Consider the following 24,318-nt stretch of genomic DNA (forward strand, 5'->3'; position numbering starts at 1 on the left):
TTTCAGGCCGGCAAGGCTCTTCTTCCGGTTTAGCGCAGAAGCTTGAAGAATTGCGCTTCTCGGACATTTATTATTATGTTTTTTTTTGAAGTGGTATTCTTTCCATTTTTTCTTCGTATTCCGAGTGCGTCTAGATCTTCGAGAGTGCGTTTCTTCCGCAGGCGGACATTCTTTCGAGCTGATATCGCCGCGCACGCATCGAGCTATGCATCTTTCGAAAAAAAGAAAGAAAAATTACGAAAAGAAAGCAGCGTTCACGAGCAATCAAAGAGCTGTCGCTGAATTCAAAGCAGCTTTTGTTCTCGCCCGGCTACTGGCGCATTCGAACCGCTTACGCGAGGAGAGACGGCGCGCCGGAAGTGGGAATGCAACATATCACGCTCCAACGAGCGAGACATGATATCAAAAAGGAGAATGAAGACACGAAAGTGAAACAAGATGATATAGGAACAACAATTAGCGTTACGCATTCTTTGTTCCCTGTCTGTCGTACGATTGTTCGGATGCTACAGTGATGCGATTTACGAAATCATTAGGCAGATGAAAACATTTTCTCGAGCCTCACCCACCCAGCTTTCTTTTTCTTCTTCGTCTCGCAAGCGTTCGCAGTAGACACAGCACGTAAGAAAGCAAAGATCGGCGAGTTTTTAATCGGGTAAAAATTTCTCGCTGGCCACAGAAGCGCGCCACATAATTACGCAGCTAAATGATATATTGAGAACGCTAATAACTTTTGCGTGTAGTTTTGTTGCTTCAGTTTCTGAAGTGTGTCGTACACACGAGTAGGACAACGCGCGATTAGAAATTGTTTTTTTTTTTACGTGCATAATAACGAAGATCACAAACGTGAAAGATAAGGATGGAGTAATTGCATGCTGACCTTACTTAACTAGGATTCGTAAAGAGAAAGCGCCCGTTCACTCGCGTGAACGTGCGCTTTCGAGCGTCGATTCGCGCGAATAAATTTCACCGGAACTTACTCGCGGAAAGAACGAAATTCATTTGCGGTAAAAGGGCGACGGAACGAGAAAAAGAATTTAAAAAGAAAGGAGGGAAAGGAAAATAATAAACGACTAAAGCTGTTGGGAGACGCAGCCTGCTAAACAAAGCGGGCAGCAAACCGAGAAGACAAGTACCGAAATTAAAGAAGAGAGGAGGCCAAGATTGGAAAGGCAGGGAGGGGTCCCCGGGACCAGCGTCCGGTTAGCTACCCTACGCTCGTGGGGGGGGGGGGGGGGTGTTCGGGAAAGGTAGAACGGAAAGAGGGAACGAGGGAGAAGAACGACTCAAAGAATTTTTCTTCGAGTCAATCCCGTTGCATTCCTTGACTCTGGGACCCTTTGCCTGTATATTCTTTGTAACGTGTGGACTTCACTTTATTACCGTAAGGACCACTATAGGGGGTGTCCATTGAAAGAGCAATAAATTGAAACTGAAACCGAAGGAGCAAGAAATGCGCTACATCAAGTCCTCGCTCTAGTGTAGGAACTCGGCATCTATAAGGGCGGATCCATTAAAAAGACGTTTGTATGGTTACCTGATCGAGGCGAGTGTATATTTTTTTTGTGCACGCCGTGTCAACGCATTTCCTACAGAATGGCGTACTTTGGGTGAATGTACGAGCAGCCCCGGTAGAACAAGAGCGCAATAATAGCAAGGCGCACGTCTCCCCATTCACATTCCGCTGAAGCGAAAGGTTCTCGAAGAATGGAAGATTGAAGGAGCGACACAGCGGATCATTGCCCGAGCACTCGGTTTCTACGAGTCCCCCAAAAGCATGCAGCGTTGCGGACACACGCAGCTGCCGCCGGCTTATCGGTCTTCGCACAGAACTTCGTTCGCAAGGGGAGAGTTTGGCATTGTTCAATGTATTCGCCGTAATCTCGTTTGCTATAACAACGGGCCATCTCTTTTTTGTTAAGAATCGCCCTTGCGTGGGATCCGCTTTGTCGAGGAGGGCGTAGGGGCTCCGAATTTGAAACGCTGTACCCACGTATAAGAAGGGCGCACGTGGGCGGGGACCGCCACAACGTATCTTTCTATCATTATTTTCTGCCATTATTTTTCCATGTCTATTTTTTTTACATCTTAGTCGCTGTTAAATTTACGACAATGGAATAACGGAGGATTACACGATCGCTCTACCTAACCGTGTTATAGCAGAAAAGAACAGGGTGGCGAAAAATTTAACGGACGGAACTGCTACAGCGCGGAGCTGTAGAGCGGAGGAAATATCAGCAGAAATGGGCCCGCGCGCACCAAACCACTCTCATGCAATTGCCATTCTCGACAAGCTGTCGCGAAGGTCCTGCTTTCCTTGTTTTTACGGCGTAAGCTGTAATGGGCTCATACCAACGGTCATTTCGATTGGCGATGTTGTCCGCCGCCGCTGCCGCCAGTGACCGTCGGGGCTATCGCCAGGAATGAGAAAAAGAAAAGAATACAGACGATCTGGCTGTGCCAACCACGGAATATCGGGCGAAAGGAGATTTTCTTGGACCACATTAGCAAATTTCTTGCACCAAGTTATCCATTGCTAGGCCGTTGCTTGACTGGTTGCTAATTAAATCGTCCGCCGACGCGACGTCGCTGTTCAACTGCCGTTTTATTGTACGCATGATATGCATACTCATGCACACTAGGTCGCATAACGCATACAGGGTTACTCGGTGGGCACAGGAGGGGGAGGGTTGCAGATGTGCACAAATACGGTTTGGCAATAACACGCCGTACTGGCCAGTGTTACAGAGCAGCCTTTGCACTTCCTTGAATAGTACGCGAGGGTAAATGATGCGCTCCGCTATACGGTTGAGAGGAGGGAGGAGGGCAGGCTCGGGCAAATATTTATACCCATTGCTCACAGCATACAAATGCACTTCAGTTTGGCCGAGCAATGACTTACACGTCCTGTACACGTTAAACGAAGAGAATTCTTCAACGTTGGGAACGGACAAAGCCAAGGTCACGCATACATGGGGGCCGTGACGCAGTCCTTCTTGTGCCACATTCTGTCGCACACAGAACGTGCAAAGCCAAACGGGTGGTCGATCACGTCCCGCTTGAAGGTGGTCGTCGCGGCCGTTGCGATATACAGACGTTCCTCGGCCTTGCGATGCCGGTGTGCAACGTTCACCGCTAGTCGTGCTTGTCGCTGTTCATCCGTTTCGATACCGTGCTTGCCACGCTTGTGCAGTCTGTCGTTCTCCAATCGCAACCGCTTGGCCAAAATCTTCCTCGTCGGTCGACTCGCGCTGCCCTTGGCGCCAAGCTCGTTGTCGTTCGCTGCGCTTAGCACGACTAATCTCTTCTTTAGACATTTCCGATGACGATCGCGATTGACTTTCCATATTTATTTCCCAGGCGTACGTGTGAAAAGAAGAAGAGGCTGTATGCACGAAACGCGCGTGAGGATAGGAGCACATGAGGAGGCTTCACACGGACAGAGGCGAAATCGAGGTTGGTAGGCAAGCAGTGCTTTCGCACTAAAAATACGCAATTCCCGATTCCAGGGTCCTCTGCGCGGGAGTCGGCTACTCTACCACTTCACAACGCCGGCGCTGCGGAAACATGCTCTATACACCCGTGCTAGCGCTCGAGGAGTCACGCGATGTGAGATGCGCACCGCGTAGCTTCGATACGAGCACACTTTGCGTTGCAGTTGCGTACTGTTTTACCAGGCGTCGCGTCACGTAGCAGTTGCTTAGGTAGCGGCAAAAGGTAGCTAGAGAAGTTTCGAGGAAGAAAGGAAGATTAGGGAGATGTATGCTAGGATGAAAAACATATATAGCATACCTGAATAACTCAAGCAGGCTAGGTGACTATTTGTCACCGTCCCGTTTCAAAGGGGACACCAATAAATAATAATAATAATAATAATAATAATAATAATAATAATAATAATAATAATAATAATAATAATAATAATAATAATAATCCTCTTTCTCCTCATCATCATCCGCAGCAGCAGCAGTACCAGCAGAATCGTGTCGTGCCACTTGTCTCCGATGTGAGATGCGTGGTGCGTAGCGTCGATAGGTATACTTTGCATTGCAGTTGTGTTGTGTTCCACCAGGTGTCACGACATGTAGCGGTTGCATCGTATTCTGCCACATGTCAAGGGATGCGACATGTGCGCCGCGCAGTCTCGGTACCTGTGTTTACTCTTCGGTATACGTTATGGCATCTTCTCGCAAGGAGGTACGAACGGTTGCCGAAGAAGCGAATCGTAGATCTACGTGCGCGGCTGCTGCAAAGAGGCAACGTTGGGCTCAGCAGACCGCTGTGTAGATGCTGTGCACAAGCCGCAGCTCTCTGTCGACGCCGTAGGGACAGTGCCATTGATTCTCGTGAAAATGACGCGAATAGACTTCGCCCCTCATGACTCTCAATTGCGTCGTGCCGGAAATCGAGCTCCTATGAAGCAGCGCCTTGTCCTGTCGCCTTTCTTGTGTCCGTTGTATTGCGCTAAACAAGTATTCATGGATCCGCACGAACTAGCCCGCCAACGCACTGTGCTGACCTATGAAGCAGCTTCTTCAGCTTACGCTGTGACTGTTCTACGTGTGCGGCGCAGGCGTGTGATTTTTTTTATCCTGCCGGTCATGAATGGCGAACGTGATAACGCCGGTAATTAAGGAGGTGCTTTGGCATTCGAGAAGTTCAGTGAATATGGGTCCCGTAGGCCTAATTAACGAACACTTATTAACGAACGAATGGTTCGGGACAACCACTGGCCAGTGGCCAGCTGCCTTCTCTAATAATCTGTTGGGCTATTCGTTCGTGGCTGGCTGTCACATTCTCAAAGAGCTGTTCCTTCCTTATTATTGGGATGAGTGACGCACCTTCCTGCGACAGTCGAAGATGTGAGGAGCCTATCGAAGATCTCTGCATCTGTTTCCAGCGCCTTCTACTCCGCAGTACCTTATACCACCTGGATTCAAGATCGTTCACGGTGACAAGAGTACTTGGATCGTGGCCACATGGCTCACAAGCCCAGAAAGCGATAAGTGCATTGCTGCGGTTCCTGAAGCAGGCAGACATCAGTGAGCGACTGCAGTTTCAATGTAACACTCCGGAGGAAGCAACACCCTTAGTCTTTCTTTCTTTCTTTCTTTCTTTCTTTCTTTCTTTCTTTCTTTCTTTCTTTCTTTTGATCCTCTAACACCCTTTCCTCTGCGTAGAGTAGCTGGCCGGATGTGTTGATTAGTCTGCCTTTGCTTGACTTTTAACTTCTTCTCACTCTATCTCTGGGCTTATTCCAATGCGCCGGCGCTCGTGCTTACGAACCACACTGTGGTAGGAAGTTGGTTCTGAGCCGTTCGTACTTGGCTGGCACCTCGTGTGCGTCGAACCGTAAGCCAGCTTGAGAGGCCAGCACACGAACGCATTTATTTCACGCCCGAGTCATCAGCCGCGTTTACATGAATGCGACAGTAGCGCATCGCATTTTCTAGCGCATTAAGAGCAATGCGATGCGCCAGCGTTTACATGTAGCACGTCACCCATGGTGCGATGGTGGCGGCAGACAGTGTCGCACATCGAAGGCAAAGCAGCGCTTCCAGACGCGTCCTGCGCCGCGCCACACAGCAGCTTGGCGAGCGCGGCAGGTGTGCAGCAAATTCAATTTCCCAGAATTCCTAATGCGATGCGATCGCGTGTACATGCACTGTCCTCGTCTTAATCCACCCCTGTCTGGCGCATTAATGTGACGCGCTTTCCTAGCGCATTGGCCCCGTTTACATGGACGCGATGTTCTGGAAAGTTGATATCATGCGACGCGACGCGCCAGTTGTCGCATTCACGTAAACGCGGCTATTGTCACTTGCAACGAGCTAGTTTCGAGATCGCGTTCCACGGGCGGCTAGCGCGAGCTCAAGCTCACACAGCACCGCACGGTTTTACTCCCCGAGAAAGAGGTATCACGGCGCACGTCGGTTCTGCTGCCGAGTCAAGCGGTGGATGCAGACCCGACTGAAGGCGACCGCGAAGATCAAAAGAGAAAGGGAGTCGGTGCGGGCAAGAGAGAACTCGTATGAGGTATCTGGGAGCGCGGGGGAAGGCTCATGTTTTAAACACCGCCACCGCTGATCGGAGAAGAACTCCCTCTCCCCACGGAGAACGCGCGACGCGGACCGTCGGTCGTGCACTCGGCGTCCGTCGGCGACGCATTGCAGTCTTCGCGTAACAATCTCGGCTCGACTGACAACGAATGAGGAGTAAAATTAAACGGGCGTGTTTCGCTCGAAGAGAAATACGCAGATGGGAACGCGAAGAATGGGAAAGGGATTCCACGTGAAAGCTAAAGCGCGCGTACTGAACTCCACCGAAGCTGTGTCTAAAAAAAGATAGATAAAATACGGTGAAAAAGCAAATGCGATGATGGGAAAAACACTGCGAAAAGATGAGAGAGTGAGTTAAGAAGAGCTCTTGTCCTCCTCTTGCTTCTCATCCTCATCTGGGAGACGCTGGAGACGCCCTCGGCAGATCCAATTAGAATTTCGTCCCGGGAAACACGAATCGACCGTGGATAAGTGTTCTCGTCAGTGTCTCCAGCATATTGCATATGTGAAAAAAGAAAGCAGGAGAACTGAGAGGGAGGAGGACAACATGAAACAGCGAAGAGCTATGTTAAAGTGAGGTTTGAGGACAGAGAGAGAGAGAGAGAGAGAGAGAGAGAGAGAGAGGAAGAATGAGCACCATGGAAACGTGTGCAAGGAGGCACTGGGAACAATGGCCCGTGGACTTGGTGCTTTTCAATCCTGCAAGAACTTGATCGCTCCAGTGTCCTCCTTCGCCTCTGCTTCCCCCTTAGTATTCGCCCTGTTTTTTTTTTTCGATTTCTTTATTTGGACATTCGTCTTACTGAGTTACGATTGCCGAGTCGCGATGCCGAATTCTCTATTGCTTCTTCTTTGTGGCTTTGCATTGCTCTCTTTCTCTTTCTTTGCTTGAAATACAAAGTGAAAACGAAAACCTCAACAGTGGTAACAAGCGACGCAAGCGAACTTCTAACAAGAAGTTGAAAATTAAAGAAGGAAAAAAAAAAAGAATATTCTAGTGCGCGCCTTGATTTCTTTATTTTTTTTTAAATGCTTCGTTTTTGTTTCAAATCAGAGTCCGAGGGCGTTCGATAACTCGCTATTTCCTTGGGCAGTAGAGGTTGAATGGATTTCGATGCGCTCGTAAAAGCAAAACGTAGGCGGGAAAAGAAAGACGTTGTTTCCGCATCTCGTTCTCGAAACGATCTTTCGCTAATAAAAAACGCTTTGTGTAAGGACATTTCCGGCGTCTCTCGTTTTTCCCCCAGTCTCTAGGTAAAAAAAGAAGAAAAAAAAGAAAGGAAAAGGACGGGACCAGCGGAGGCTTATAGTACTTTCGCGATTGAATTTGTGTTGTGCCCGCTGAAACTACCAAGCAACGAGGCCAGGATATTCCTTGTTGAAATCTAACGCCGCTGCGTGACCAGTCTCGCTGGCGTTCTTAGAGCAAGGTCTGTTTCTTTTTTTCTCTGTATTTGTTCTTAACAATCGAAATTCACTACGCAAGCGCAATATATCTATATAAGCCTCGTCGAAGGAAAATAAAGAAAAATTCACTTGCACGACCAAACTTTTGCGAGAGAACAGCAAAAAAGGAAGCACGTTCTCAAAGAAAAAAATAATATTTTACTTATTCAATATATTTCTTGCTGTAGTCTACCGGGCGGCCCCACCTGAGGCGGTATGGGAAGGCCTAGTATTGTTGTTTGTCACGCGCACGATACCCAGTGACGGCAACGTAAACAGGTGTACGCGCGCGCACCGAAAACGGTGGGCGTCGCTTTCTAAAGCGCTTTGGTTGTTCGGCTCTGTCGCCGTTTTTCGCCTCCTCTTCTCAACCCAGTTTCTTCCTGGAGGCCAGATAAGCATAACTGCTGGAAGGAAAACGAATTTCTAAGTGTCTTTCAAGTTTTCTTCTAACTTTATTTTTCTGGTCTCTGAAAGCAACTAACGTTGTTGTGCGTCGGCGGACTCAGCGGTTAGAAAACGTTCCGAAAGAGACACATAGTAAGAAGTGGAACAGCCTCAGCTGGGGGCACGTCTTTGAGGGCATGCTGATGACAGGTGGAAAAATGTTTCCCCAAAACAGGGCGTACAAACATTCGTAAGAAACAGAATATATTTTTGTCTCAGCGAGCGATAACTTAACATATGACATCACCGAGCGAAAGAAAAAATTGATTCGCCATTCCGACCCTGCGAAAGTGGATGGCCAACGAAGCTGTGAGAATACCATTCAAATCCTGTCGATGGAGATATGAAATGCTTTATTGCCCTGCCTAGTCTTAGCACAACACCGTTGTTGATCATTACGATCTTGCACTCTTCGACGTTCATCGTATTCACACGCTGCTCTTCGGGAATCAACTTTGCGTGGTCTACCCATAGCGGTCTTACAACGAACTGAATGAGTTGCTAGGCAGGTTTATATATGAAGTTTGCTGACGTCACTCACTGATTCGTATGCTGCTGTTGCCCCTTTCCCCCCGGAGCAGCTTATGCAACCGTAATATTTTCCGCTAAACACACGCGGGAGTAGGAAAGTGCCTGGCATTGTTCACAGGCGCCTTATCATCCACCATGCGGTTTTGACGCTTGTTTCGTGCCTTTCTTTATTGAAATTAATACTGAGCTGTGCGTTCTATGCCCGATTCCAAAGGAGATATAGACTTCTTTTCGGTTCAATCATTTTTATTTTTTATTTTTATTTATTTATTTATTTATTTATTTGTTTATTTATTTATTTTTTTGCTGACGAACACGAAAAATCCCAGCCGTCTAGAGGCTAAGAGCTTCGCTGTAAATGACAGACTTTGCAGCCCTGAGTCAATGGCTTTGCTAACCAGCTCCACTGGTATGTACACCTTGATACGATCTAGTAATCCAGATCGTATAACCAACGAAATGTGTACATATAAATGTTCAAGATTGGTCTTTACTTTTATTCCACTGTGCACTGCTCAGTAATTGCTCAGGCGTAATTATGTGTGCCCGGGAGCTCGGAAGACAGCGTCAAGGCAACCTACAGCGCGGGGCTGGAAACAGGAAATATTGGAATTGGCTTCCGAGGTCAGCCTATGCCTTATGGCGTGGCACACCTGATCATTTCGCAGTATATTTTTGTGTTTACTTTCAATCACAAAAGCCATTTCATATTTGTGGCTTGTGTTTCAATGCGGCCTGTTAAAATCATCCCGCACAATATGACGGACAATACGCTAGAAGTTAAAACGCAGCGTGAGGTCGGTGAATTATTTCACGAGTCGATGCACTGAGAATTACAGCAACCGGTGAGTCTGAGTCTGATTAAGTCCGGCTGAGTTTGTGTTTGGCGAGTCTGAGTCCAAGTGAGCAAGATGAACAGGATATCTTGTGAGTCTGAGTCCCAGTGAGCCCGGTGAACAGGATATCTGGTGAGTCCGCGTCCAAATGAGCCCGGCTGATTCTACTTTTGCCGAGTTCTAGTGAGCCTGGCTATGTTTGATCTTGGTGAGTGTGAGTCCGAGTGTGACTTTGGTAAGTCTGATGAGACCGAGTGCATAAGTTAAACATATATTTCCTTAGCGTGTATAAGTGATATTTGTTTATTTAGCCGACCTACGGACGTGACGGCACAGGCTCGTGCCACAATGACCATCATGTTTCACTCATCGCTCTTTCGCCTCACTTCTCATGAGACCCCGATCTTCAAAAGTGGCGCGAGCGTGAAGTCGTCCACGCTGTGTAAGGAAACTTAGATGTGCAACGGGACGCCTGTTTACAAGATTTTGCCCCAACCTGCCATGCTTTCGACCTTACCGCTTAAAACACTAGCCGAACGTAGCGGTGGTTAGTTGACTATCAGCGCCTAGGCACGTTAGCGGCATCAGTTAACTGACTGCTCAAGGAAACGCTGCGATATAAGAAAAGAAATCATTGATGTTGCCACCTGAAAAACAGTCTTCACACTAGTCCTCTCTGCCCTGAGTCTCAACGAAAGGAAATATTTCGTTATTAGTTTTTCATGCACTCCCAAGACTGACTTCCGTCGTGAGTCAGCACTTTTCCTGGCCTCCTTTGCAGTGCTCGCTAAATTTTGATAGAGCTATGCACTTTCCTGGCTTATTTCACATCCATTTTCAGCCCCGAGGCTAAGTCGATAGATTCAGTTTGTGCACGGTATTGCTGACTTCCTGGTTAAGGACACTGGGTAAACCGGTGCTTTCAAAGAAGTATTTCTTTTGGTGTCAGATAGAAATTCATGAGTCGTAGCGACCTGCTGCAGCATTGGAGAAAGTGTTGATTTGGAGAAAAATGCGGTGGACGCAGCCGTTTCTTTCACTTCCTGGGGGCAGAAATAGAATGGTGACACGTAAAGAAGAGAATTATATAAAAAAAAAACATTTTACGGGTCGCTCTAACGGTAAAGGATAGTATACGCCAAGCTTTTAAATGCATTTATATTCAATAGCACGGCCAGACAAGCAGGCTGCACGAGAAGACCAAAAATAGAAAGGAAAAGAAATGACTGGGACAGCAAAGATGCAGGTAAAAGTGAAAGGCTGTTTACTTCCGCCCGCGTCATGGCCCACGGCTATTCATGGCGCGCGTTCTTATCGATTTCTACCAGCCTTCGCAGAGTTATTTATTCTTTCGCATCTGAGAAGGCGATACACTTTGACTACGTGGTAACCGTAGTAAAGAGACCACGCAGTAAAGGTTTAACGTGAATTAAAAAAAAAGAAAACCGTTTGAATTCTTCGTGAATATGAGAAAGCACCGTTGCGAGAAAGCTGAACCAGCAAATGAGAGTTCTTTTTTTTTTTTCACAGCGCACGCGCCCTTAGAAGAAAGAAAGAACAAAAGAAAGCTTAGTGGCTTCATTTGCGAGGAAAAAGTAGGGTATCGATCAGCTACCATTCCCAAAGAAGTTTGCATTTCTTTCTGTTCTTTGAGATACGTTTCCTTGAATTTGATGGTCAAGCCGTGGTAACACGCTGCCTTCAAAAATGCGTATTTTAGACCATTACAGCACCCAAACGTACGATGAAACGCGTCTCTAAATAAGGAACTTACTTCTAGCCTCTCGCTAAATAACATTTTATGCAAGACCTTTCGACCTTGAGTTCTGGAGATAAAGCCTTACGTAGCTTATGGGATAGTTCAGCCTCAGTGAATGTTTATATTAGGCTGTGCACTCAGAAAAGACAGGATATGGTATTTGCACTGCCATATTTCTCATTCGCAATTGCTTGCAGCAAAGCTGTTGAAATCCCCCCCCCCCCCCCGCCTTGAAATTCTCCTCCCCTTTCCCAGTCTCCTTTCTTTTTCTTTCTGTGTACACCTGTAAAGCGTGCTCTGCTGCTATACGAGTCTGCTTGAGGAGAAGAGCACATTGTTTCGCTGCAGCTTGAGGGGATTGAATGCGTGCTTCTCCCGAAGCATGATCATGTGGCAACAGAGCACGCTTTACAGGTGCCCGTTGTCGTTTCAATGACGTGCCGACATGATGATGATGATGAAGACACTAATAATAAAGGAGTCCGAATGTGCGCGGGCAACTGCACCATGCAATAATGCAGCGCTCCGTATAACTAATACGGCACGCAACCCAACTACAATGATGCGAAGGACCACTGACAGAGCATTTCTTATGACACGTTGTGACATTGACATGACACTACGGCACGTCGACACTACGATTGACACTATGACACTACGACACGTTGTGTAACCACACTAGTTAAAGTAGGACGCAGCTTTCTTCTTATTTTATAAACGTAAATGCGTGCGAGATGATACAGGCACAGCCTAATCCTCTGCTACGACTCAGGGACAAAGAAAGAACGGCGCGATGAATGTACTGCAAGAGGACTTCAGTCTAGAAGTTAATAGAGTTAAAAAGCGCAGCTAAATTAGTTTTCAGCTATGGTTGCCGGACCAGTGGCGCGCGGAGGTTGCAGCCAGTGCAATGACGTGGCTTCAGCTCACGCTCACCGTGACTATAAGACGAAATCTTATTAAGAATAAGGTAGCTGCACTAATTGCAACGAGCAGCTCCATCATATCGCAAAATCTCCTGACGATTACGGAGCTAAGCCCGATACGCAGCTTTGTACACAGAGGCACCCATATACCTTGTGTTTGTTTTTACGCGGAATAATTATAAAAATGCTGTCATATCTAGGTTCCTGTCATTCTTGCAGGCAGGTTACATGACTAGGTGGACATTAGCAGCTAGAAAGCTTTCAACAAATAATTTCGTTATGTAACTAAAACATGCTAATTAATTTTTTTAATTACTGGCTTTGGGGTACATGTCTTAATTACAAAATTGAAGTCGAGCAGAAATCATAAGGCCAGCTAGCACCACTTGCGATACATTCGTGCCCAAAATTAGATAAAAGATTGTACCTCGGCGTTTCTACGCTTTCTAAAGGCTGATAACTGGGCCACCTACGTATTTCGTAGCACATTTTAAGGTCGCATATACCGAAAATGGTGCTCTTCTTAGGATTTCTACTAAGCAGACGTGACTTCATTACTCCTCGGCTTCAATTTCGCGACTACAGCATGTCCCCTAAGCTAGTAATTAAAAAGTGTTTTAGTATATATTAGTCACTTAGCCAAACTATCGCACAAATTTACCTTTCTTCTAATTGTGCGCTAGACGTGTAGCCTGAACGGCAGCGGTATAGATACGACAATTACATAACAATTATTCCGCATCAATATGAACCATCTCGCATATGCCACAAATACCATCCATTCATGTTGAATTCTTGCACTGCATATCACTACGTGGGAGGCACACGTTCGGCGTCGATCGTCTTGATAACTCTATGCGCGCTGCGTCATCGATTGTTGTCCGTTCGCTTGACTGCGTCGATCACGCACTTTGTTGTCGTCGGTATCTTTATTGTCTCTTCAGAGGACGAGCTCGAAGTGCGCCGCTTCCCACAAAATGTAACGGGCCCGCATAGCGGCCGTCGCCGATGCTCAGCTCCCTCTCCACTCCGCGCAACGTTGTCCTTGTGTGCCACACAAAAGTGCAGCATAGCATGACTGAAGTGTAAACTAACGCAAATAAGTTAAAATTTGCTGCAACTGACCCGCCGTGGTGACTTAGCGAGCATGGCAATATGCTGCTGATCTTGCGATCGCGGTTTAAATTCCTAGCCAGGAAGCCTACTTTTCGGGGCGAAACGAAAAAAAAAAAAAAATGTAGTTGTCGAACTTGCAGTACACGTCGAATTACCCTCAGGTAGCAAGAATCATTATGCAGCCTTCAACTTATTGTGCCTTGTAGCGCCGTGAATGCTTCTTTAAAACATCAAACCAACCAAACAGAATCAATAAATGGATCAATGAATCAATCGATTGATCGATCAAATATTCCACGTCTATAGAGAATTCGGCTAAGAGCACTCAACTATGACTCGACCCGCCGTGGTAGCTTAGTGGATATGCCGTTGCGCTGCTAAGCTGGGGGTCGCGGGATCGATCAAGGCCGCGGCGGCCGTATTTCGATGGTGGCGAAATGCAAAAATGCGCGTGTTCTTAGCTTTAGGTGAACGCTAAAAAACTCCAGGTGGTCTAAATCGATCCGGAGTCCCCTCACTACGGCGTTACTCTTAATCAAAACGTAGTTTTTTTGGGAGGTGAAAAACCCAGAATGTAACTTTAGTTTAACTATGACGTGTACTCAAGAGACTGACTTTAGTCCGAAATATTAGCGTACTTCAATATACCTTACGCAGGCTTTGGTTATTGCCGCGGCGGTTGTGTCACTGTTGTTATCAGAGTTGCTTTTTGTTGCTTGTTTTTTATCACAGACCACGAATGCCACACTGATGCATGCGGTGTCCGCCGCGTCGCCGCCTTCGTAATTTACACCTCACGACGCCGGCATTCTCAGCATTCTCGCCACGGAAGCTTTAGCGCATGGAATGGGTCGTTCATACACCGCCGGCTACCAAGCTGCAAAACCATCGACGTAAGCACGGAAAAAGCGGCATGCATGCGGACATCAATAATGGGTGCGCCTCTGACCTTGCATTTGGGGGCGGAACGAACGCTTTCTTTTTTTCCCTTTCGCAGCAAAATAAATAATAAGAAGATTAAAGGAAGGTCGGCCCGAGAAAAGAAAAATGCGAAGCAATAAATACTATCGCGAGGACACGCGCTTTTTATGCGCGGAAAAAGAGGATCAAGAAGTGTAACACATTGCTCCGTTTTGCGACCCCTATATATTTCACACACACTAATGGATCGTGGGGCTCTGCTTTGCTAAAGGTGGAAGAAAAATAAAAAAAAAGAAGGAAAAAAAAACGAAGGCTGCATAGTGCACTCGATAGGAGCAGCCGTGTAGAAGTAACACATTTTTCGACCTATAACACTTCCGCTCCCCATTTCTACCGCCTCCTTATCACCAGTTTCGAAATAGAACTCGCAGTAGCAAGTGATCTGTTCGTAAAGTTTTAAGGTGCCTAATGCCCATAACACCTAAAAAAAACTTGCTTAGAATCGCTTTGTGCGGTACTTAAGGTAACCTACCGCTCTCAAAGAATATATATATATATATATATATATTCAATCATAAAAAAGGTGGAGTCAAGGAACGTTCATGCTTTTGCCTGCTGGCAACAAAAACAACCCCATATTAAAAGGGCGATTACTCACAATAATGGAGCCAAATATTGCAACTTGGTCACATTTGCGCTGCGAGCGACGGCTCGCGCTGCTCAAGGAGCATTACTCTTCCGTTGCTGGAACTCGGCCAACGCCATACCTCCTTCTTGTAGACGACTAATTTAAGAAAGAGGTATTGCCTAGTCTGTGCTCAGGCACGCAAACAAACAAACAACAAACAAACAAACAAACAAACAAACAAACAAACAGAAACACTAATTTCCCGAATCATACCGTACAATTTATGTCGCTTTCAAAAATGTTCTGAAATATTCCGAGAACATTCCTTGCAGAACAAGAACACGTCTTCAGCCGAAACTCGCGCCTGGAGTGCGATACTTGCTAGTCGGGCTGGCGGCACTATAGTTTGCGGAGCGGTTCGAAGCCGTATGTTTTACGATCCTCCCCTCTCAGCTTTTCTCTCATTGTTAAGGCATTCCTAATCTCTACCACCGCGGACAATAACGTGTGGCAAAAGGCGCTCGTAGTTGCGAGCCGTAAACATAAAACTAGCGGCTGAGAACTGCAGAATAATGAAGCTGGCGAAGAGGATCGGTACGCGGAAGCTAGAGGGACGAGGCCAATGTGAGAACAAAGACGAAATGAAGCCGACCAACAAACGTACGTGCCAGCCAATTCGTCGAAACAGGGGGGCTTACTTCGAAACTCCCAAGCCGCCACTTTTATGCACCGTTCATATTTAACGCGGGGCTTCCGTTCCTTTGAGGCAGAAGCACGCCCGACGGCGAAAGCCAAAAACAAGCTGGCAGAGAAGCAAGCGAAAAGTCGAGGAGTAAAGGTCCAAAGCCGAAAAAACAGAAAAAAAGAAAAAAAGTGAGAAGGAAGAAGGAAATGAAAATGTAGTAAAACTGGTAAAGCCGGAGGCGGAGCAGCAAGCTAGATGAAGTGACCGCTCGCAGGCGATATGCAATCGATGCCGCCGCGCACATACTATACCCGCGAACCGCGCACGCTTGTTAAGCGATATTCACAAACAGAGTGAAAATGAGCCGCCGGCTCCATAAAAACCGTGGCTGTGAGACGGCCCGCGAAGAGGTCGGGTATAACGGGAGGGCGAGAGAGCGGGAAGCAAGAGGGGACTGGGAACGGGAGATGCGGAGAAATACGCGCACTGGCCACAGGCGGAGAGGGTGGGACGAGAACGAGAGTAAAGGGTTATCTGGGGGAGAGCGAGGAGCGAGAAGAAAGGCAGTGAAGCACGGAGTGGAGGGTGAAGGAGGGACTAAATAGTACGGGAAGAAAAAAAGGAACGAGAAGGGAAAGGGTGACGGCTGGCGCTTTTAGCGAGATGAGCACGTCTCTGCGTCTGTGCGTGAGTGCGTGCGTTCTCACTACGCCGGGGTCGGCTCCCTGCTCCCGAATGTGCGCATTCGAGGGTCCGCCTGAGAAAGGGGAGACCTGTTTTTCCAGAGTGGGCAGAAGAGTATAGGGGCAGAGGGGGAAACCGAGAACTCGCCTCGAGCCCGTTTCTGGAATGAAGTGTGGGAATTTGGGGATGAATAAAACAAAATCGTTCTCCCGACGGCTCGCAAGCGCGAGCGAGCAGGCGGGCGGGAGGGTAGGGACGAGGAGCTCCCTTCTAGCTCGCTTGCCCGCCTGCCCGCCCCACATCCTTCTCGCTCTTCACTTTGCCTCGACCGGCGGCGAATTTTGCTCGGGTGGCGGAATGACGTACTGCTCGCTGGCGTGTCTGGCGGGAACCAGGAAGCGGACGCCGCGAAGCTGTCGCGCGGTTTCGGCGACGTCGGTGGGCGGCACCGAATCGGGTGGGGATATCGTGTAGCGCAGGGAGATTTCGTCGGTAATCCGATATCGCGGACGCTCTGGTCGGGAGCAAATGCGCAGCCGAATCGGGATATCATTCAGCGAGTGCAGTTCTAAGCGAAACATTTCCTGTCTTCGTGGGCTTTTCTTTTTCTTGCATATCCCTGCTTGGGAGACTATGTCGCAGTGTCATCTGAAAGGCTGAAGCACCGCTACTTGGTTTTAGAAACGCTACCCATTTGTTGTCGTCGCTTTCATGCAGCCATTAGAATGACGTAGCGTAAGCTTAGAATAGTGAGCTTGTTACTGAATTAAATTATCAGGTAGGTTAGACCTTCCACATAACGAAATACTGCTCTGCTCTATCCTGCAGATTTTTCAGAATTACGACGTGTTGAGAGAATTTGACCCCAAAATAGCCTCTTGCTACTAATAAACCCGGAGAAACCGGTGACAGTTCGAGACGATCGGCTTGCCGTATGCGCGTTCTTACCAAATTAGGGCCCCGACTTGCGAAGCCGTTCCGACGTGAGGGTGATTGGTAATAGTGGAAATCATCCAGTTGTTATAATAAAGGGCACAGCCGAGCATGCGACAGATTATGAGAGACAGTGTTTTCTAAAAAGCAAAGCTTTGTTATTCCGGCCCCAGATGCCCCGAGGAAAACGACGAGGAGTACTCACCTGAACTTCTAAGGCATGGTAGGCTACTATGAGACCGAGCAGCATGATGGTGGACACAGTGATGAGCGTTTTTACCGACATCGAGTACACCGAACTCTGGAAGAGAGAAGAGAGAGAGAGAAAAAAAAAGAACGATTAACACGCCATGTGGGGACTTAATTCTCCGTTTGTCATGAAATACAAACGCCAATGACAACTTTTTCTTTCTATATTTCTTTATTTTTATTTATCTTTTTTTTTTTTTTTTGCTGTCAAGCATTTCTCATCTTATCTATCCCTATATCCTTGACCTTGGCCTGCACTCTTTCTTTACAGCCGCTAGGATAATTAGCACTATTGTGTGTTTAATTAACTCGGTGCTATGAAAATATATGCTTGAAGTCAGTCATTTCTTCAGTTTATCCCTCGGATAAATCCGGAAAGTTGAAACTATCGCACGGCAAGCTTGTAAGCATTTGATTGCAAATTGAGAGATTACCGTTTTCCTGTGACCTAATCTCCCGTAATCAAGTAATCTTTTCTTTAGCAATCGCTTCTTGTTCCTTTTGGAAAGCGTAATTTAGTGATTACTTGCCGAGAACTCACACACTCCCCTTCTTAAACGTAAGCGTGTTCCTTCGCAACATGTACTTCAGGTCGTTTTTCGTTGTTCTGTTTTCCGCGACTAGTAACCACGTCACGAGAAAGTACTTCGGGCAGACAACTTGCGCGTTTTCGTTCTGTTGCAATTCTTCAACGAAAACTTCTCAGTAAGTCGTGTAATCTTCATTCAGCGTCATATTTTAAAGCTGCGGCGCGCACTCGCGACCGCTGTAAAAATCTTAAAAGAAAAAGAGCAACAACAACAACAAATAAAGCACTAGACTTCCACCAAGGCATGAATATCTAGAAGACGGGGTCGGATATAAACGTCGAAAGCCTTTCTCCAAGCTTTCACACAAACACATAGTTTCCTCCCGGCGGCACAAGCCAGAAAACAATGGTGTAGCTCTCTGTTTTTGCTAGGCACTTGATATAACAAAGTACACGTGATATGCAACACAAGCCAAAAACGAAACAACAGTTTCGCTTTCTGTTTTTGCTACGTACTTGATATAACAAAGTAGACGTGAAATGCTGCGGGACGTGAAAAATGCTCCCTCCTTTTGTGCGTGTGCTATTTCGCGCTCGCACTGGAAGCCACACTAGCTCTGTCCCAAGAAAATATAGGGTATCGTGGCGCGCTGGCACACAAGCGAGCATTTTTCACCGCTGCGGATACATAACCGCACTCAATGCAAAGCAGGGCCCCTCAGACGCGTAGGCGAACACAGGCGTCAATGGTGCGACCAGCCGACACTTTATACCGCAGCCGCTTCGGCGCCGTATCGCCCAGAACGGATGTCTGCGCGATGGTGGTTGCCTTCGCTTTCCCGTTCAGCTGGATGCTGGGAATAAGGATTGACGTTCCTTTTTTGGAACGTCGACCGTGCATACATATCCCCACATATACAGCACAATGGCTGTCCTGCTGCAAGTTGCACACCCACACATAGGCTCAAAAGATGCGTATCGTCAGCACTCCATATGGACGTGTTTGAACGGAAAGACGATGAAAGGCCGCAAATGCAAACTCAAAACGCACTCTGGTGGCTGCTGCAACACAGGCATCAAGCAGCGGTAGCTGACAAGGCGTGCTGTTCAACGGACAACGGGATCCAACAGCATCAAACGCACCTTAAATGCCAGTGTCATGTAAAAATACATTTGCAATGAAGCTTCGCCGCCAGATGGCTTACTAGACTGCACAGGTTGCAAAGTTTACTTACGAGATCTATTCAGCCTGTCTGTACAAAGAATCGCTACAATGGTCTTATAGTCTACAGGCCCGTTTAACCACGGGTCACATATACGTTAGTGCACAGGCTATCTTGGAAACAGTCTATGATTCATAGACATATGCATGGTTCTGCGATTATAGATTCTAGTTTATACGATATGTACAGTTTTTATGATAAAAAGGGAACGCCATAAACTAATAGTAAAAAAGGAAGCCAAGTTCATTCCCTGTCTGAACCTGATATTATAAGGGTCAGGTGTTGCAATATTCCTGCTGAAATGTTGAGACGTGCTTTCCGTATCATGATTACGAAAGTGATATCGATTCCTCATAAATTACGCATGGCTCCGTAATAGTTACAACACGGAAAACGCGGAATCACTGAGCTACTGACGGAACGTTTCCGCAGTATACACGTGTAACATTGTACTTTCTTTCTTTTTCTTTTGTAGCGGTCCGACGTAGCTAGCAGCGCATATTGAAGGTGAAATGGCCAGCGACGGCACGAGAGCTGAACCCAATGTGCACGTTTCAGACGCTAGCACGTCTGCACGAGTGACTGAAATAAGACGAAACAAAAACAGATTCCACTTGAGAGGGCTGCAACATGCGCAACACATAGCGCACGCCGTTGCCAGTAGAGCGCGCAAAAGTAAACGTAACGCGTTTTTCGGAGGAAATTGTGCATTGCACTGCGGAATCAAGATGGTGCAGGATCGTGCATGATGAACTCCAGTTTCATTTGTAAACGTAATCGCACTCGCTTCGTTGGTTGCAGACCTAGGACTCCCTCTTCGTTAGGCTAGGTGCAGTCCGACGCAACGTTAACCAAGTGACGTTAGTTAAGCGCGCGTTGCATTTGACTCGGATGAATTTTGCTGAAGCATGCGCCTGAGTGCCACTGTAAATTTCAACGACTGTTTCCCAGTGCTGCACACAGGCGCGCATGCATGTACACGAAAGAACCAGGGTAAGAAACTATACGCATACTCTACTTGTACAAATGGCTCGCGTTATGTCCGTTGTCACCAAATAGCGTTAGGTAATGGTGTATGGGAGCGGTGGTTCATGTGCTCGCTCGTCTGACCCTGGACATTTGGAAACTTTCTAAAAAAACGTATGCTCGCCATTAAACAACTGATATTCATCCGCTTATTAAATCGTTCATACTTTGCAACCTACCAAATAAAGTAATGTTGGCTAATAAAGAGTAGCCGCTTACATGTCTTACAACCAAACATTTTAATGCGTGATAATACACGGCAGAAATCTAGTTGACATTTTTTTTCTTCTATTTTATATATCGAGTGCTGAGCACATGTCACCAGAGACTGTCCCTGTGCTCACTTGGGACAACAATGTAAAACTTCATCAAGTGCAATGCCGGCCAGCTCATGCGTAGTGAACATGGAATTTTCTAACCCATACCGTAACACGTGCATTGTATTGACACCTTTTTTGTGTCTGCAACCGTTCTTTCAAGCATAGGTCGCACTAGGCACGCTATACTCAAGAATCAGCTCCGAAATATGCTTCTACAATACTCTTGATAAATATTTATTATTTTGTTCGTATCAGCGTTTTTTTAATTTTGTATTGCTGCCTTGTGTCTTACAGGACAGCGTTGTTCATATTCTAGGAATATTTTTGTTCGCCACTTTGGTTTGAGAATTGCTGTGTGATGTTGATGCTAGTTCCATTAACAGTTGCGTTGCTATGCAGTTGTGTGCACGTTTACTAAAACGAACTCGTTTTTCTACATAAAGCAATATGCATAACTGCATTGTAGTAGATGTGTACAACACCATCTGTTCACGAGGAAAGAAGTAGCAGGGGCTGCATCCGCGTGCCAACGCCTCATTTTTTATCACATCAATAACGAGAGAGGTAATATGTTTCTTGTCACTGCCTGGAAAAGAGAGCCAGGCAACTGAGCGATTAGTTAGTTAGTTAGTTAGTTAGTTAGTTAGTTAGTTAGTTAGTTAGTTAGTTAGTTAGACAGACAGACAGACAGACACAGACAGACAGACAGACAGACAGACACAGACAGACAGACAGACAGACAGACAGACAGACAGACAGACAGACAGACAGACAGACAGACACAGACAGACAGACAGACAGACAGACAGACAGACAGACAGACAGACAGACAGACAGACAGACAGATGAAACCAAGCCTGCAGCTTGGAAATACCACGCACTTATTTTTTCCAGCAACATTCCTTGATCGCTATGTTGTACCACGGAGGGGGGGTGGGAGAGTGGGAGAGTGGGTGGGGGGGTGGGTGAATCCGCACGACTCGCCGTGAAACTGGCGGTGTGCGTGCGGAGATTCGTGTACGTTGGAACATCCCCCTTCATCACCGTTTAGGAGTTGGCTTGAATTTCGTCGTTGTTGGAATTCTTTTTTTACTAGTCTTTTCGACGCACCACTCACTATGCACGCAGTCCCTATCTTGCCCCGCTTGGCATTCGGAGAAGCAAAGGACAGAGAAGTAGAGGCGGAGGGAAAATATCGCGCATAATTCGCGCGCAAGCATTCGTTGGCGTCGCGCCAGGACACTTTGTTGGATGGGCGCGCGCGCGGGTCGCGCTTGGACAGCGCGCCGCTGACGGCTAAACGACTGACGCAGGGATTCACGCTACCCACACGGAAGCGCGTAATACAAAAGCGCAGGAAGTGGAGGAAAGCAATGAGATGAATGGTATAGTGCGACCGAAACAGAAGTACAATGGAAATACGAAATGAGGGACAAAGACGACACGAGGGCGAAGAGAAGGAGGAGGACGAGGAAAGTAAATAGGAAGAGAAAGAAGGGGAGGTGTTGTCTTTTGAGAGGCCGAGCAATGGCGAAACAAGAGCTTGACGTTGTTCCATCGTGAGAAGACAAGAGAGGCCAAAAAGGAAAGTTAGAGAAAGAAACAACCGGGCGAGTCGAGAGGAACGCAGCTTGCCTCGCTGTTTGCTGCTACTGACTCTATAGCGCTGCCGGGGTGCTGCGCATCCTGACGAGGGGTTTCGGTAGCTAGAAAAATACACAACTCGACACGGGCGCGCGCACAAATAGAAGGAGCCGAGTGCCTTTCCTTTTCATCTCTCTCTCTCTCTCTCTCTCTTTCTCTCTCTTGTTGACAAACGGCACGCGTTGTCGTCAGCGATGCGCACGTGATTCACATGATGATGAGACGAGGCGGCGCGTTAAGCGCTCGCGCGAGTATTGCAATTCACGTCGAGCTCGTATTTTATCCCGCTGACAAAAAAAAAAAAAAAAAAAAAAACGGAGAAGTTTTGCACGTAAAGCTTGTGGGCGATGCCTCTTAGAGGTATCACACTGAGAGGCACGGCTGAGCGAACGCACTTGCGAAACAGGCCGGGCGCCCCATTGATAAAGCATTTCGCACGCTAGAGCAGGTTGCAAGAACAAACTCAAGCCAATGGCAAAACCGCAGATATTAGCGAAGGCTACTGGCGAATTAAAAAATATATATATATACGACGTTGTAAAAACCTTCGCTAATTCTGTAGTGAGCCGGGAATGCAGCATGCAGGTCTTGTCTTTTTCTACAGTCTTACTTATTCTACAATCTTACTTTTTCTACAGTCTTACTACAATATGTTGCTTTCTTTTATTTTTGACGGCTTGCAAGTATTTGCTGATGCGAAAGAGTAAAACGGTTCACTGGGCGAGAAAGCCGGCGTCCGGCATCTGTAGCAGCGAAATGGCACCTAAATTCTCATTGGCTGCGGCGCCCCGACACGAGCACTCCTCGACGGAGCAGAATGGGCGAAAGGGTACACCTGCTGCGCCGATAGCGCACCAGGTGTTGCGCGAGGGGAGAGGCATCGCCGCGAACGCCAAATCACCCTCGCTCTCCCAAGCCCCTGTTGTCCCCGCGTTGCCTGTTGGCGCAAGCTCTCGCCTACGTTCCAACTGCGCCTCGACAATGCCTAAGCGAAACGCGCCAATCGTCTTAACGCGTTCATTAACCCCGCGAAGGGTTCATAAGCACACGAGGTCGTGGTTCTCCATTCTCTCAACGCCTGGGCCAGTTCTTGCGATAATTGTAGTCTCGCAAATGTAGTGTTATGTGCAATAGTGTAAATGTAGTGTAGGAGTGTAATACTACTTTTTGTCGTTTCCTTCTAGAGCATTACCAGCTGGCTTCTTCTAAAATTTGGGCGTTTATGTGCCATATTCCATCAGCACTCAAGCATAGGGTGCCCAAAATTTGCCTAATGTACCACAGCCGAACTCCCGTTCAACTGCACTATAAGCGTCGTTCGTCTTTTTAGACAAAAAAAAAAGATAAAGAAAAAAATTAAAGAAAAATGCTTCCACGACCGCGTTAGTGTTTCTATGGTAGCTATAAGCTACCGGCATGTACGGGTCTCCACGGGTCTCATGCAATCAATACTACAAAACACCAGCGCTTCATGAAATGACTAGCACACGTTGTGACTAAGCTTCAATTAGCTGTCTTAAACAGCTCCGAGATCGCCAAATAATTCTTCCAATGGAAAACGAATAAATCGCTTCAAGAATGTTCAGTTCTTATACATCTAATTGTCACGCTTTTCTTTTTTTCAGGACATCTTGCATTAGCGCAGGGTAACGCCCAAAAAAATATGAGTACATAAAAAAAAAAGAATCCATTACTCGGCGTCTATCTGTGGATACTGCGATTGCCGCAACGTTGCGATTGGCCTACAACAGCTTGGTGACTACGAATTTTCCCGTGCTTTAATTAGGCTATACGACGCGATTTCCTGCATGTGAACACTTCAAACGACGACGTTATGGGTGCATGGCGCAAATTATGAGTCGTGCCTGCAGTTCAATTTCGTCGTTTATGTGCGCGCGTGTTAACCCGCCCCAGAAGCTCGGAATCTGCTTTTCTTTACCAAATCACCAATTAGTTATCCGTCGCATGAAGATGTAGCTTTTTGTGTTCTGTTCTTGCGAGGAGGCCAAGGAACAGCAGTTTGATCACAAGCGGGCAGAATTTTATTTAAGCAAATGTTATGACGCTCGACTTTTTCTAACAGAGAAGTGAAGGAAGCCAACAGCTTCTTTCAAACAAAGTTACTGCGATTGGAAACAAAGAAAAAGATCGTTAACTTCCTTGCTATGAAGGACCAGCAACGTGTTACTGTTCGTCACGTTGTATTTACCGGCAATTTCGTATTTTTTTTTCTTTTTTGCTCTTTCTTTTACGGCAGGGATGAATTGGTTGCTACTCCTCCACTGCTAATAATTTTCTGCATGCATTGCATGAAGTGTGGCTGCAACGTTACCTCAAGGACTGCTTGGATGTTGTA

The 24,318-nt window shown here is 46.9% G+C and overlaps 1 protein-coding gene across 1 annotated transcript in view; it reads right to left on the reverse strand.

Moving 5' to 3' along the window:
- Positions 1-24,318, reverse strand: part of SK (small conductance calcium-activated potassium channel) — a 499,813-nt gene that overhangs the window by 91,474 nt on the left and 384,021 nt on the right. Inside the window, exon 5 of the mRNA XM_055062880.2 lies at positions 17,177-17,272. Within this exon, the coding sequence (XP_054918855.1) occupies positions 17,177-17,272 (96 nt within the window). The remainder of the gene's footprint in view (positions 1-17,176; positions 17,273-24,318) is intronic.

This window comes from Dermacentor andersoni, chromosome 3 (assembly GCF_023375885.2).
Source record: "Dermacentor andersoni chromosome 3, qqDerAnde1_hic_scaffold, whole genome shotgun sequence".
In the NCBI taxonomy this organism is placed as follows: domain Eukaryota; kingdom Metazoa; phylum Arthropoda; class Arachnida; order Ixodida; family Ixodidae; genus Dermacentor; species Dermacentor andersoni.